The sequence below is a fragment of the Eubalaena glacialis genome, chromosome 2 (assembly GCF_028564815.1).
Source record: "Eubalaena glacialis isolate mEubGla1 chromosome 2, mEubGla1.1.hap2.+ XY, whole genome shotgun sequence".
In the NCBI taxonomy this organism is placed as follows: domain Eukaryota; kingdom Metazoa; phylum Chordata; class Mammalia; order Artiodactyla; family Balaenidae; genus Eubalaena; species Eubalaena glacialis.
In genome coordinates, this window is record NC_083717.1 from 108,422,888 (window position 1) to 108,440,073 (window position 17,186).

At 37.1% G+C, this 17,186-nt stretch overlaps 1 protein-coding gene across 1 annotated transcript in view; it reads left to right on the forward strand.

The window, feature by feature from the left end:
- Positions 1–17,186, forward strand: part of TTBK2 (tau tubulin kinase 2) — a 157,996-nt gene that overhangs the window by 125,827 nt on the left and 14,983 nt on the right. The window contains exons 10-12 of the mRNA XM_061182230.1: positions 4,210–4,367; positions 12,640–12,856; positions 15,818–16,029. Of these exons, the coding sequence (XP_061038213.1) occupies positions 4,210–4,367; positions 12,640–12,856; positions 15,818–16,029 (587 nt within the window). The remainder of the gene's footprint in view (positions 1–4,209; positions 4,368–12,639; positions 12,857–15,817; positions 16,030–17,186) is intronic.

The following is a 17,186-nucleotide window of genomic DNA, read 5'->3' on the forward strand; positions in this document are numbered from 1 at the left end:
TTCAAGGAAGATTCACCTTCCTGATGATGTTATGCTTCTAGTGTTTCTCACACTATTTCACCAATTTCTCCTATTGCAGCAAAGTATGAGCATGTTCTCAAGAGGTCCGGGAACCGTCTTAAAGTGTCAGCCATAAGTCCACAATTTCTTGGTATTCTCTTGATTTATCCTAAAGGTTCCTATGAATTTTGCTTTCTAACTTCTTTGTGTTCATTGTATTATAAAATATCATATTAAATGTCTTACTCTGAGTAAAATTCTCCAGGAAGCTGTGCCACATTTATCAAATGACTTTAAACTCTCTCTGGCATATGGCTGCATCCCCTGAGGGTGCACGTTACCCTAATTTGAGAAACCTGAACTCTTTAGATAAGTTTGTATTTTCTAAGAATACATTATTAAATAGAAGAATTAAAGGAGTCAGATATATACTAGATTTCCAGTGATTCTCAGTGGAGAGATATGGATCATGTCTTCCTAGAGGGAAGTGTCAGAATCATCTGGAAGGTTTTTTCAGATTTTGCTCTGCTTCCTTTTCAGTTTGAGAATTACTGCACAGTGAGCTCCTGTTCTGATTGGAAAGTGAAAGTGTTTTAATCCTCAGTAGTATTGGGCTATAAAAAAGGATGAGGACCACAAGTTTTATTTATTTATTTACACATACATACATATATGTGTATATGTATATTTGATTTCTAAGGTTAATGATTTATATTCTGAAATCTAGTTGAATGAGTAACTGAATTGAGTTTTCCGGTCTTATTATTTATTTTAGCCAAATGTGATATGGTGAATTCAGTTACCCAACCAAAAAAAAAAAAAAAAAGGCCTTGACTTGTCCTATTTCTACTATCCCAGTCTGTTGAAGTTTAGGATTTAGAGCAACCGTGGTCCTGAATTAGAAAATTATTCTGCTACATTAGAAATGTTTTGCTCTTTAAGGTATCTGCAGAGCTCTAATCATCTGACCATTTGTTCCCAGTAGGGTGCCTTCAATGCTTCAGTGCTTTTAGCTTTCCTTCTATTTCTTTTGTCATGTGCCCTCCATCCTTCTGCCTCCTGCTGCTGGTCTCAAGTTATCCCCATCATAGTAATGAACTGTTTCTTATTTTTGGACCAATGGCATATGCTACATTTTCTAAGACATACAATACTATGATAAATGTAAGAAAAGAATTCCATCATCTGACAATAAAAACTGTTTAGGACCATGCCTATTGCCACGCAGTACAGGCAGAGCATTAGCAGTAGCAGTCTGAGTATTCACACAGCAGAGCAGATGCTGCCTCGTGGATAGGGACTCCACTTTTCAGGAAAGAAACATGTCACTCTGTGGGAACCTATGAGAACCTCAGTTTCCAGAGTTGGAAAGAGGTCCAAGGTCTGCTGTTTCAGTTCTCAGGTGCAGGGTTTCAATCCATCTTCCTTTCATCCTTTGTGTTTTCTAAAGCCCTCTACCTCTGACAATTTGGGAAGATCTGAGCTGTAACATCGATAACTTATGTCAACAAAAGTAGGACCAAAATAAAAATTCTGAGGTTTTATAACTATGCCTTTCCCAATTCCTTTTAGCTTTTTAGTTTCCTTTTCTACATCTATTATTTTTTTTGGAGGGGGGGACTTAAACAAAAGGTAGGATCATGTGAATCTTTCAGCAAGTATTAGTACAAATAAACATTTATTCTCGAACTGTTTTTAGAGTACTATTTAAGGGTTCTGCACCCACAATTCCAATTTTTTTTTCCCCACACCACCAAGCAATTCTCTGACACCAGCTGGATTCCTAAAATTTAACTCAATTCTGACACCATCTACCCAGAGATAAATAGCATCAGATTTCACAGGTTAAGGACTCATTCCCACAAGACTACCTTCCACTTTAGATACCAATTACAAGTCCTAGTTGTCATGTGTACTTCTGACTGACTGGCTATAAATTGGAGGTTGCCATGACCCCGTCCTTGGGTTTGATTAACTTGCTAGAGTGGCTCATAGGCCTTGGGAAGCCAGTTTTCCCCCTAGATTACCAGTTAATTACAAAGGATATAACTCAAGCAGCCAGATGGAAGAACTGCATGTAACAAGGTATGAGGAAAGGGTGTGGAGCTTCCATGCCCTCTCCAAGGGCACCACTCTCAGTACCTCCACATGTTCACCAACCTGGAAGGTCTCTGAAGCCCATCCTTTTGGGTTTTTATGGAGGCTTCATTATATAGGAATGATTGATTAAATCATTGACCACTGGTAATTGATTCAACCTCCAACCCCTCTTCCCTCCCCTGGAGGCCAGGGGTGTGGGTGGGACTGAAAGTTCCAACCCTCTAATCACATGGTTGGTTCCTCTGGTGACCAGCCTCCATCCTTAGGTGCTTTCCAAAAGTCACCTTATTAACATAAACCCAGTTGTGGTAGAAAGGGGTTTGTTATGAATAACAAGACACCCATTTCACCGTTATGGCTCTGAAGTGATTTCAGGAACTGAGGAGTAGAGATCAAATACTATAACAAGAAATGCTCCCACTCCTCTTATCGCTCAGAAAATTTCAAGGGTTTTGGGAGCTGTGAGTCAGGAACTGTGGACAAACACCAAATATATATGAGAAATGTATTTTTGGTCCTGTAAATGACCAAATATTTATTTCATATAAATCACAATATGGCACTCTTAGACATAAGGCATTGGTTAGATACAGTGATGAGCAAGATCAGACATGTACCAGCCTCATGGAGCTTACAGTCTGGGTGAAATCAATTAAATAATCAAAAATAACTATAGTTTATAATTGATAGCATTTGACCATCTCCTTTGTTGAGGTGGTTTCTTCACTTGGTATCTAGAACACCACACACCTGTTTCCTACCTCACTGGCCACTCCTCGTTTTTTATTTTTATTTTTTTTGCTGAGTCCACCTCTTCTTTCCATCTAAATGTTGGAGTGCCCTAAGCCTTAGCCCTTGTTACCCACTCTCCTTAGATGATATCATCTAGTCATATGGCTTTAAATAATACCCATTAATATCAATATGCTGATGACTCTCAAATTTGTATCTATATTCGCTATTCCTCCCTAAACACCATAAAACTTTCAATATCCCAATCCTCACATTCACTGCTTTCCATCTCGGTAAATGGCACCACCATTTACCCAGTGGCTCGGGACAGAAATATAAATTCTTCTTTTATTCTTTCTTTACTTTCACAGCTTTCATCTAATCTCTCAGTAAGTTCTGTTGGCTCTACAAATTATGTCCAAATCCTACCACTTCTTATCATCTCCACTGTTACCATGCTGGCTCAGTTGACAGTAGCCTCCTAAATGGTCATCTCTTCCCAGCACCCTCATCCCCCTCCTATTTATGGCATCTGTTCTCCACTTCTTAGCCAGAGTAATCTCTTTAAAGCCTAAAACAGACCTTTGTAAAAAATCCTCCAGTGAAGAAGTGCTGATTTCAGGTCTGGGGCAGGAAATGTACAAGATGAATCTCTGAGGATAAGATACTAATAGAGTAAGAGAAATGATGAGATATTAATCCAATTTTAATCATAAAATTGAAAATGTTGCATACTGTCAAACATAAAGGAAGGTCTTTATGAGATCTTTCTCAATATTACATTAGACTTTTGGAATTTAAAGACAAAAATGGAATAATATATAATATAAATAAAATAATAGAGCAGATTTCTTTTTGATAATTCATGTGCACACACACACAGTTTAAGAATTTTTCAAACCCACAAAAAATTCTAAGGCAGCACAATGAACTTTTATATGCCTCTTAACCTAGATATACCACCTGTTAACCCGGTCACTTATTTAAGTTGAACCATATATGCCCCTTTTTGACACACACAAAAAAGTGATCACATGGTTGAAACTGAATGCACATGTACACATACAATACACATTTCCTTTTGCCAAACCATCAGAAAGGAGGTTTTAAGTATGACGCTTCATTATTTATCTTCCAAGAAAAAATACATTATCCTACATAACTAAAAACCAGTACCTCAACTGAGAAAAATCAATATTAATTGAATATCATCATCCATATATAATCCTTATTCAAATTCCCCTATTTGTATCATCAGGCTTTTTAAAAAAGTCATACTACTAAACTAATTTATGAGTCTGAGGTGCTTTTCTCTTATAGAATGAAGTGATTATGTTTACTGTTGGCTTACTCTAGTTTTTTACTTTTGTGGTTTAGCTTCTTGCATCCGTGTTTGACAACAGCATCAAGACCTTTGGAGTAATTGAGAGTGACCCTTTCGACTGGGAGAAGACTGGAACTGATGGCTCCCTCACCACCACCACTACTTCTACCACTCCTCAGCTGCACACCCGCTTGACCCCTGCGGCAATCGGGTATGTCCTAAACAGGTGGTTCATCAGTGTCTTTCCTAGATGTGTTGTATCAATATTAGCAGAAATGTCTTTTATGCCATCCAGGTTCCCTCAGATGACCAAATGCTAAGACACAGGGATGCCTATGGGTTTCCTTGAATTAACATTGCTCTTATATATGCCTTTGTTTGGATTTACTTTTCTTAGAAAGCACTTACAGATTATACCGTGAAATGGCAGCTTAGAGCTTGTGTTACTCGTTAATGTTAGATGTACAGTAGATTTTGTTCAAAATGAGAAGGGGCATTTGTTGCATTTACTACTAAAGAATAGATGGAACCCCGGAACAAGAACAAGCCACAATTATTTCTGACTACACTGTGCTTAAGTTTAGTGGGAACAAAACGTGTAGCTACTCCTCTTATGAAAGTGATTAATTTTTGAGGTGTATTAGGAAGAGGTTAGTGTATTTCCATCTTCTTGGGGGGTTTTTTTGTTTGTTTTTGTTTCTTGATTTTTTTTTTCCTCTGTATACATTAAATACAGTTGCTTTTGTTTGTTGTTTTTCTATTTTGGGGGGGTTGTCCTTTTTTCTAACCCCCCCTTTTTTTACCTGCTCTGGTTGGTTTAAAAGAAAAAGTAAATAGGGAAAAATCATCATACAATGAGCTAATTGGAACACTTTATCACTAATCCATTGCTTTGTTTTTACATTGAGATGAGATCACTAGAGCTTATTGAATCAGAAAAGCTTACATGGATTCATATAACTGGAGATGATATCCCTGATTAGTTAAAGAATTCTTAAATATGAGACCTTGACTAGCTATAGTAGAATCACCACAGATGTTTGTTTAAAATACCCATTTGTAGGACTCACCCCAGACCTACTGAATCAGAATGTCTAGGGGTATGGCACAGAAGTCCATATGCATCAGATGTTTCTCATGCTTATCTGAGTTTGGGGCTCACTGCACTATTCCAGCCACCCCATTTTACAAATGAGGAAATAATTCTAACTCTGAGTGAATCATCCAACTTTAGATAAAGATTAGTGACAGAGCTGGAGCCTATGTAGAAATTTTGATTCTTGCTTTAATGCTTTTGTCCTCCTTCTCCTTTGATTGTTGTTAGAAATAAATCTCACACTTGCAAAAATCCAGGTGATAGCACTTCAGGGTAGCTGAAGTCAATGAATACATTTTAAGTTCCCATATCCCAAAGTTTTTTCCTAAAATAAGATAGAATAATAAGAAAGGAAAAATAAAACTACATAAAAGCTATGTCCTCAGCATAATTTGAAGACAAAGGATGCCCAAATCAAACTAACTGTAAGTAAAAAGAGAAAAAAACAAAACCCCAAGGCCTTATGTAATATCTCTTATGCTCCTGCCTCACCCAGCCCTGCCACAAAGCTTACTGAAGGCAGATCAATAAAAACTGTGGGAAGAGGAAAGTTAGCCCTGGGATTTAAGATTGATTTAAAACGAACATCAGAAAGACTAAATCTATCTGAAGAATGAAAATACTAAAAAGTATCCAGGTAGATCAGATAATAAACTACAGGGAGATAAAAATATTCATGATTCAAAATATGTAGCTTCTGGGGAAGAAAAAAGACAAAAAGGGAGAAATGCCCTTTGTCAGTTGAATGGTGAAGGAGAAAAACACATATCTGTTTGGGTCCAATCAGGAGAGAGAAACTACATAGTAATTTGAACAGGGAAAGATGATACAAAGAATTATTACCTATAACACAAAATTGGAATAACGTGGGATTGAAAAAGTAGAGAGAACCGTAAAGAATACAGGAATAGCAAATATAAAGTGCAGCTCCTACTCCTAGGGCTGAATTAAGCATCCAAGGAAAAGCTCCCTCAGTCCCCACCCCAGGGCTGAGTTCTGACCTTGTTGGTGAGGGTATGTCCTCACTCCTTGGATGGCAGGGAAGTTGCTCCAATGCCATTAGAAATATGGCATTAAATATCTGCCCTCTGAAATATCTGCCCTCTGGAACTTGATGGAAATCTGCCCTCTGGAGTGCCAGAGAAAACGATTTACTGGAAGTGTCTCACTAGAGACACTCTGATACAAAACTTGTGGGTAGTAGACGTTGCTCTGGGAAGATATTGGTTGCTGCTGTCTGTGTACTGCAGGAGACAGGCACGGGGAAAGCCACACATGCTGGAGAAGCTTGACAAGCTGCACAGTGGAACCCAAAGAAAAACCCTTTCCTCCCGCAGGGTCTCTCCAGTGCCCTCTACTGACAAAACTCCCATGCCAGCTGGCAAAGGAAAAGAGTTAAAGGGCACAGATCCACTTTCACAGAATAGGCAAAAAGGATGAACTTGGAGCTGAAAGGCAATAAATGAATAATTACAGAGGGGAAAAAGGAGAAATAAAATTTAATTACCTATAAGAAAAGAGAACTATAAAATCAGAAGATGCACAATATCTCCTCTGACCAAATAAAAATCCACTAAAGTGTTTGGACTTTGCTATACTGACAGAGGAGGGCACCAGTTAATCTATGAATCCTGTAAAACATTCCAATGCCACAAAAATGAACAAGAAAAATATTTTAAATATCCATAAAGTGTTATTTCAAAAAATCAAGAAAATCTAATACATATTTACTAAGGAAATTTCCTGTCAGGAATAAACAACTATGAAGAAGAAAATTATAAGACAGAACCCCAGATGGAACTGAATATGTTCTTGCATTGAAGATATGGATAACCACCTTGGATCAGAAATTTAAAAACTAAGAAATAGAGGGAGTGTGGTGTGGGGAGGGAGAGAAGAAAGAAAAGGAAAAGATGGAGGAAACAATGAAATGATAGTTCGTTGAACTCAGGAAAGAAATGGAAGAAAAAGATATCTCACACTTGAATAAATCACAAAATGTGCAAAGGACAGTAGACGCAAATGAAAGTCTAATAAAGGGCATTGAATAAAGTCAGGGGGAAAAAAGCCCCAAGAGAATGAAAATAAAGAAATCATTTAAAAGGGCTAGAGAGAAAGTAGTGCCAATGGAAGGCAGACAGAGAAGAAATAGCATTCGTATTGTTAGAGTCCCTGAAGAAGAAAAGCAAAACAATACCAATTAAAACTGAGAAACTCAGTTTAAAAAAAAAAAAAAAAATCCCACAAGGACTCAGAGGCAAAGAATATACAAATCAATATTCACTGCAAAGTAAAGGAGCTGTTACAGTGGAGGATTACTGGACTGAATGTCAATATTATGACATAGTATGAGTGTGTTTCGTGTTTGGTAATTGCAATCATTGTTGCTTTTGTTGTGGTCATCCATTTACAATGCTTGGTGTCAGTCTATTTATCTCTTGTAAAAATAAAATACAGTGTGTGTTAAAAAAAAAAAAAAACTGAGAAACTCGATAGCAAAAGGTTAATTAAGGAAACAGGGGACTAAGAGCATTTAAAAAGGTAAATGTCCAAAGGTGACCATTAGAACAAAAAGGCAAACCTTCTAAAATATATATTCTTAAAAGTTTATAAATTAAAGTACAAAGAATACTCATCTTGTAGAGAAAGAAATATAGCCAATATGACAAAATACACATAATTATAAAATACTATGACAGAGTTAAGACCAAACATATCAGTCATAGCAATAAATATGAATGGGGGCATCTATTAAAAGAAAAAGATTTTTAGTTTGGTTTATATAGCTGTATACATATGCTGTATACAAGAGATACACCTAAAAAAATATGTTTCAGGAAGGGATGGACAAAACTAAACCAGAAAAATGGAAACGGTCAGAAGAGAATAACAATCCTGATATCAGACAATGTAGAATTCAAGCCAAAAAAAAGCTTTAAAAGTTATAGAGATGGAAGGGTACTTTTTAAGGTTAAGTGTCACAGTTCACAAGTGGGACATAGTATTTATTAATATTTAGTCACCAGAATCACAACAGTCATCTTTAGGAAGCAACAACTATGAGAGATTCAAGGAGACAAAGAAACACACTAGTAATTGGAGATTTTAATATACAACTCAGTTCAAGACTGAATTCAAGTGAACAAAGAATAAGAGAAGACAAACAACACAATCAATAAGGTAGCTCTTAGGCATATTTTTCAATATCTACACCCTGATGATAGAGGTTACACCTTCTGCTCAAGTACCCCTGGGACATTCACAAAAATTGATCAGTTATCAGGTCACCAAGAAAACATATAAGTTGTTCCATAAAGCAGAAATATTACACTGTCTGATCACACTGTAATAGAACTAGAAATTGCTAACAAAAACAAAAATGTCAAAGGCCCTTCCACCTGGAAACTTAAAAACCTCCAATTAAACTACTCTTGGGTGAAAGGGAAAATACAAACTGAAGTTATAGGAATAATAATGATAGTTAAAACACTACATATCAGAATCTGTGGTATAGGGACTTCCCTGGTTGTGCAGTGGTTAAGAATCTGCCTGCCATTGCAGGGGACATGGGCTTGATCCCTGGTCCGGGTAGATCCCACATGCCACGGAGCAACTAAGCCCGTGCGCCGCAACTCCTGAGCCTGCACTCTAGAGCCCGCGAGCCACAACTACTGAGCCCACGTGCCACAACTACTGAAGCCCACACACCTAGAGCTGGTGCTCAGCAACAAAAGAAGCCACCACAATGAAAAGCCCGCACAGCACAACGAAGAGTAGCCCCCACTTGCCACAACTAGTATCCCCCATTGCACCGCGCACAGCAACGAACACCCAACACAGCCAAAAATAAATTAATTAATTAATTTTTAAAAAAAGTTCTTAAAAAAAAAAAGGAATCTGTGGTATACATTTAAAGCCAGGATAAGAGGAAAATCGATGGCATTGAGTAAGGAGATATATAATGTCAAGATGTCTTATTACTGATGATGTTAATGTTGGTAATCTGGTTAAGGTGGTGTTAGGTTTTCCACTTTATATAAAATTACTGTTTTTCCCTTTGTAAGTAATAAGTATCTTGTGAGAAGATACATTTGCCTACTAATTTTAGCATCCATCTTGCCTGCAAAGTATTAGGCCCACAAGCCTACCATTTACTATCTGCGCCTTTAGAAGAAGTTTGCTGACGTCTGAGTTATCTCTTTTTGCAGATGATATGGTAGAATACCTGGAAAGCCCTAGAGAATCAGTGTTAAAGAGAAAAAATGATAATTTATGTCCCACAGCTCTTAGTTCTTAATAGAGGGAGAAAGTAAGTTCAGGAAAAGGTAAGAGGATGCTTTAGATCAGGAGTCAGCAAGCCTTATCTGTTCACTAAGAGCCAGATAAATATTTGTGGACTCTGCTGTCTGTCCCCACTACTGCTGCCACTGTAGTGCTAAAGCAGACGTAGGCAGTATGTAAATGAATGAGCATGCCTGTGTGCCATACACAGTATTTACAAAAATAGGTGAACAGGCCAGATTTGGCTCACAGGCCCTAACTTGCCGACCCCTACCTTAGATTACGGGGACGGGCATATGAAAAGGGTGTCCAATCTTATTACTTCTCTTGACATCTGTCCAGTTCTTCCATATATCTTCTTAATTTTTTTCCCTTAATCTGCTTCTGTAATTTATACCTTGCCTGCAAACACAGGCCATGTGCTAATAATACTCTCACATGTATCTTTCTTATCATACTTATTCCTGAACATAATATAATTGTCTTGGGCAAGAATGCTTTCTTTCCATATCTCAAACTCCAGATTTGGATCAGAGTTACAGGAGAAGGAAGAAAATAATAATTAAGCAAGGAATAAAACTGGCGGAATAAATGCTGAGAGGAACCTGAGTCATGTGGGAGGTAGCCTGTGTGGAGAAGATGGAAACGTTCCTTGAAGTGTGTGCTCTCACACTGAAGCACACGATATAAGGGGGAAACTAGGATAGAGTAAAAATAGAGGCAGTTTCATAGGTGGAGGTGTGGTTTCTTTCCGGAGAGATGGAAGGAGGAAATGCCAAGGAATTGGGGTAGTTGGAAAGAAGCAGAATCGTAGCTAGGCTAGGGAAAAAAGGATTTGGAAGAACATTGAGTGATTAAAATGGGGGAAAAAATGTGGAGCTAGTAGGTTGAGCTTCCTGAATTCAAATATTCCTCCTTTGCCATTCCCTTTTCTCAGGAATAGAGGGAATTCTTTCAGTAAACATTGGGATTACCACATAGCCCATGTAGGTTAGTGTCCATTATAATTCCTTATGTCAATAAACAAATTATATTGAACTTATATCTGAAAAATATATCTTTTAAGTAGTCTATTTCTGAACTTCAATTACTTTTATAATAAATCCTTTCATTTGAACTATTGTGGGCCAAACTACCTTTCCACTGTATCCCAGTGTCAGAACTACAGGGAGTACTTTACAAGGCTGTACGGGTTTTCCCTGGGAGCCATTATCAGTGCTTTTCCAGATTAACATTGAGAGTGGTGGTAGTGAAGGTCATCAAATCAGGTGGAAAAAGTCCCTGAAAAATCATGTTTTTTTTTTTTTAATTTAATTTAATTTTTTTTTTTATGCAGCAGGTTCTAAATCATGACATATTTATGACACCTGGGCCAGGGTGTAACCATTGCCCTTAGAGTGGCACACTGAGAAGATGTCTATTTTCCCACTCATAATAATTGTATGTGTCAGTATAATCTACTGAAGCCTGTTTTTTCTGCTTTTAGACAGTGCAGATCATGCTGAGAAAAGGTTTCACTGTGTGCTGAATGTTGTGTTCAGTCAGCAATATTAAAAAAAAAAAAAACAACTAGTATGTAGAGTAGAACATACTAGTTATAGTACATTAGAGCCAGCAGGGGCCTGATCACTTAGTGAGTGATAGCTGAGAACTAGAAAAGCCCCTCATGGGCCAGAAGTCTAAGGGAGAGACGACCAACTATGTAAATAGGACATGAAATTGCTTTGAAAGAACATATAGACAAGTGCCAATTAATATTTTCTATTTGTTCATAATCAGTTCATACAGAACCATATGAACTGTATAATTGCAGAATTTCTAGTTTCCCCTAGAGGGCAAGAATTTCCTTTCTTCTTTTTATGTCCCTAGGGCCTTACATGTAGTAGGTACTTAGTAAAAAGTCTGTAAATGAAAAAGCAAATGCATATTGCACACTGTTTAAAAAATAAAACATAACTGATTGATCTGATACCTGCTTATATCATTATGACACTTAACGTTTTTCTGTTTATAGTTTTTCTTATTCTCTAAGAAAAATGGGTAAAGAATAGAAAATATTAAAATTCACAAAGAATCCTTGCAAAATAAATGAAATGTTTCTAACTTTTAAAGTGATTGCTAAATTAGGGAGTTATATCAGAATTTGTATTTTTAAATCAGCTTGAAAATTCTGTTGATCAAAATGCAGTTTTAAAAATAGCTAGTGGGAAGCAGCCGCATAGCACAGGGAGGTCAGCTCGATGCTTTGTGACCACCTAGAGGGGTGGGATAGGGAGGGTGGGAGGGAGACGCAAGAGGGAAGAGATATGGGGATATATGTATATGTATAACTGATTCACCTTGTTATAAAGCAGAAACTAACACACCATTGTAAAGCAATTATACTCCAATAAAGATGTTAAAAAAATAAAATTAAAAAAAAAATGCAGTTTTAGGGACTTCCCTGGCAGTCCAGTGGTTAAGACTCTGTGCTCCCAGTGCAGGGGGCATGGGTTCAGTCCCGGGTTGGGGAACTAAGATCCCGCATGCCACACAGTGCGGCCAAAAAAAAAAATGCATTTTTAGTTTGTAGAATTGGCATGCCCTAAGTTTCTGAGGTTTTTTGTTTTGTTTTACTTTCTTAATTATGTATAGACTTCATCATTTAAATCCAGAAATAAAATGCAGGATAGGGCTTCCCTGGTGGCGCAGTGGTTGAGAATCTGCCTGCCAATGCAGGGGACACGGGTTCGAGCCCTGGTCTGGGAAGATCCCACATGCCGCGGAGCAACTAGGCCCGTGCGCCACAACTGCTGAGCCTGCGCGCCTGGAGCCTGTGCTCCGCAACAAGAGAGGCCGCGATAGTGAGAGGCCCGCGCACCGCGATGAAGAGTGGCCCCCACTTGCCGCAACTAGAGAAAGCCCTCGTACATAAACAAAGACCCAACACAGCCAAAAATAAATATAAAAAAATTTAAAAATAAATAAATTAATTAATTAATTTTAAAATGCAATAAAATTTTTTTAAAAAGCTAACTATTTATAAAAAAAAATGCAGGATAGTCCCATAGTAATTTTTGATTCTGGCGTTTTTAAGTTCTGCCTTATTTTCATTCCTCATTTTCAGAATTGCCAATGCCACTCCCATCCCAGGAGACTTGCTTCGAGAAAATACAGATGAGGTGTTTCCAGATGAACAGCTTAGTGATGGAGAGAATGGCATCCCTGTTGGTGTGTCACCAGATAAATTGCCTGGATCTCTGGGACACCCTCGTCCCCAGGAGAAGGATGTCTGGGAAGAGATGGATACCAACAGGAATAAGATAAAGCTTGGGATTTGTAAGGTGTGTATTTCTTGCATAGGAAGTGATATCTCTCTATGTCTTATTATTTTTCTCCTATTGGTGTAGCAAAGTATCATGATTCTCAATTTTGAATGAGAAGTAGAACATTGTATTGCTAGTTATTTATATATTTGTAATTGCAATATTTTTGTCTAATTTTGCCCATAATGCTCAGGTATGGACACCAAAAATTAATCTTCATCTTGTATTTTGTGGAAAAGATGAAGGTAGTTTTTAAAAAATAACCAGACACGGAGTCTAAAAGAAGAGACATCTATAGAACAGAAGTTAATGGTCTTTCCAAGTAGAATGACAAGACTGGGCCCCTTCCATAGTGTAGACCAATGGAGCTGAGTGTTCATTCTGAAAACTATCTCAAATGGAGGCAGGGAAATGGGGGTTAGAAGTGGAAAGCATCAAACTGGTCACGAGCTGACAAAGTGGATGTTGAATAACATGATTTTTTCTTCATTAGGATTCTAAACAGGTCCACTTGTAAGTATGGGGAGAAATATAGACTTCTGAATTAAATGATTTTCAGTAGTCTTTGGGTAGATTATCCCCAAATTTCTCTTTGATCTTACTGTTTCCCGTCATTTCCATTTTCATGGAAGATGATGATTAATGGGATGGAGGGGCAATGAATTACAAATCAGTTAGTTTTTGGTACTTCCTGTGTTTTTATAATTATTTAGTTGGGAAGGAGGTTAAATTTATAGGTGTAAAATGAGACTCCCGGCTCATATCTGTTAACACGATTGATAGAAACTTGGCTAGTCCTGCTTTGTGAATGGGAAATATATCTTGAAAAGAATCTTCTGTGACCACGTCTGAGGAGCTTGGCCTATCTTTGGACAATATATACTATATTTTTAAACTATATAATTAAAAAAAAATTAACAGTATATACTTTCAGTAGTGGGAGTCATTTGCAGGAACATTCTCTGCATGGATGTGATATGCTGCCCTGTGGTCTGGTTGTTGCTTAGCACTATCTGGACTAGTAATCAGGAATAAGTGGTAAAAAGCAGTCAGGAAGTCAGTGTCAGATTTTTGTAACGTCACCTCTGGCTGCCTTTATAGTAAACACCGGGAGCAAACTGTTCTTAGTAAAAATTTTCTAGTGACATTCTCAGTTGTCAGCCCAAACGGGTGTTTGTGTATGTGACAGAGTGAAGTGGCACTTGACATAGGTCTTAATTACTTTAGTTTTCTTTCCCATGTTATCGCTATTTAATCTACATGTAATTCTTTTCTTTTTTAATTCCTTCCTTTTAAAAAATTGTGTAAATTAGATTATTAGTGGTATTGTTTTATACAAGTAATGTTTATATGGAATTTTCATAGATGTTTACCATTTCCTTGCAATTTTGGAAGTCCCCGACTCAATCGTTTTTCTTCCTGAAATATTCCCTTTAGAAGTTTCTTTAGTTGAGGTCCTCTGATAGAGGACTCTTTCAATTTTTACCTAGCTGTAAATGTACTTATTTCAGCCTTATTCTTTAAAAATAGTTTCTGCTGCCTTCAAAGTTTTTGATTGACGGTTATTTTTCTTCTGTCTTCAGTTATTAGTGTTCAGAAGTCTACTGTTTTTTCTTTCTTTTTTTTGGTAGCTGACCATTCCCCCAGCTACTTTTTAGCTTTTCTCCTTGTCTTTGGTGTTCTGCACTTTAACTATGACATGTCTAGGTATACACATATTTCTTTTTTTAATCAGTTCTGGGAAATGCACAGCTGTTCTCTACCTAAATATTGTCGCCTCTTCATTCTTTCTGTTCTCTCTTTCAGGGACACCAATTAAATAAACATATATTAGATCTTTTTATTCTGTCATCTCTTAATATCATTTTTTATATTTTTCTTCTTATCTTGCTGTGCTTCATTCTAGGTAATTTCTTTTGCCACGTCTTCTTATTCGTGAATTAATAAGTTTGGCCTCTTATGGCTAATTTGCTGTTTAACAACTTAATTGAATATTTATATTAAATTCATCAGTTAATTCCAAGTAATCCTTTGTTGACCTTTATATATTTAAACATTTTATGCATAACTCTTCTATATGCTGTATCTGAACAAGTTTGATACCTGAAGTCTTTGGGAGTTACAAACATTTTTTTAAATTATTATTATCATTTCTGCTGACTCTTGGTCATGGTGGCATGCCTTCTTATATGTTTGACTACCTTTAGTGTTTTACTCATTAATTAATAATTCGTGGGAGTCCTGTAGGCCTAAATTGGGGGTTGGGGAAACCTTCCTTCGGAGAAGATTGTCTTCTGCTTCTCCTGGTAGCCAGAGAGCACCCCCAGTTTAAGACCAACTGGCATTCTTGAGGGTCTTTAATCAGAATAGACATTCAGACTTCCTCTCTCTCCCTACTGCTGGTGTAAAGCTTAATTTCCCTGGTAATCGTGCTACTGTATCCTCTGTCCTTAGGCACCTGCACCCCTCTGGGCTGCCTCATTCTCAGCCTCCTTCTGTGCTACCCAGCTGCTTATTGTTCTAGCTCTAGTTTTCTTGTTGTTGTTGTTTGTTGTTGTCTCAGAGAAACTGAGACAGGGAGTATTCAGGCTTGGCGACCTCTCCTACCTCTTGTGAGACCACTTATGTCTCAAAGAGAATGTCCTTTCCAGGTTTAATTTTGGTTTAGTGGAATAGGGTCCTGCAAGCATTTAGTTAGACATAATACAAAAAGCCAAGGTTGTTAAACGTTTTCAGTCTGTTTATCTTTGCACCAAAATATAAAACACTAAAAATACTGAAACTGAGAATAAATTTAGAAAACTTAATTTAATAAAGGGTTAATAGACAAGTATGTAATGAATTACACTAGCCAAAATACCCTAATCTTCTGAAAAAAAATCCCAATCATTAGCTTATATTATTTTGAAAGACTTCAATGATTCCTATCATTTATAGTGACTAGAATGTTTTTCATGGTTTCCTTTTATGTTTTGCTAGGCTGCTACTGAAGAGGAGAACAGCCATGGTCAAGCAAATGGTATTCTGAATGCTCCAAGCCTCGGTTCACCAATTCGGGTCCGCTCAGAGATGACTCAGCCAGACAGAGATGTTCCATTGGTGCGAAAGTTACGTTCCATCCACAGCTTTGAGCTGGAAAAACGTTTGGTTCTGGAGCCAAAGCCAGATACTGACAAGTTTCTTGAGACCTGGTATAAAATAGTTTTTCTTTTTCTTTTCTTTTTTTTAAAGCAACTAAAACACTATTGATATTATTACTTTCTATTATGTAAAGTTTTTCAGATAAGGAGTTTTTGCATTTTTGTAGCACTGATTTGATTAAGCTGTCATCTTTATCCATGTTTTTAGTTAACATCCTCATTCTTAATGTGACTTGCCTTCTGATATTATTACAAGTTCTATAACATATAGCCTTTGGCTGTGGGAGCTGGAAACTTCATAAGACTAGGTATGAAATAAATAAACATTTTGAAGTGATTTTGTTTGGAAGATGATCTCTTTTATTGGAATGGAGAAGATGCAGTGTAAGAGAGGGCATGAGAAAGATGGTATTAGGCAAGAAGAAGGAAGAGTACATGAAGTAGGGGAAAAAGTAATTTATATACAAGTGATAGGCAGTTGAATTCAATTTAATGAAGGCCTTCTATGAGTAAATGCTGTAGGAAAAAGAGACATGAATATTTATCATTCTACCTAGAAAGAAGGAAAGGTGGAACTTCAGAGAGCTATACATAGATAACGACTGTTTGTAGTTCATGGTTCTAAGGCCCCTTATCTCCAATTTTGATAACAAAAGACTGAAATGAAACTTTAAAAAAACTTGGGATATATTTATGAATTACAGAAGGCTTTAGTAATATTAAGACCTGAGTGACTTTAATAGTAGTCACATCCTTCAACTGTACATCCCCAGTGGCTACTATTGGCAAAGAAATATGAAGTTAGAAGGACCATGTATTTGACTAACATAATAGTTACTGTGTCTGAAGACAATTCAGCCACTTCTGGCCTAGTCCAATCTAGCTTCCATTTTAAACAGTACTTCATAGCTGTGTATTCTTCATATGGTACTCATTCAGTCTCACAGCTATGTGATGTAAACTTGTGTCTACACATTGATATGATCAAAAGGATGGACTGGGGCAGTGTTTAAACATTTTCAGTTGTGCATGAGATTGGGAATAAAAATAAAAGTGTGATAGGGATAAAAGCTTAGTTTGGGAAAAAATTAGTCTAACAAAAGAATGGAACTAAAAAGAGAGTCCATGCTGAGGGAAGAGCTGAGAGATAAGACAGAATTGAGAACAGAAGTACTCCAAGAAAATGAACTCAAGCCAGAACCTAGAAT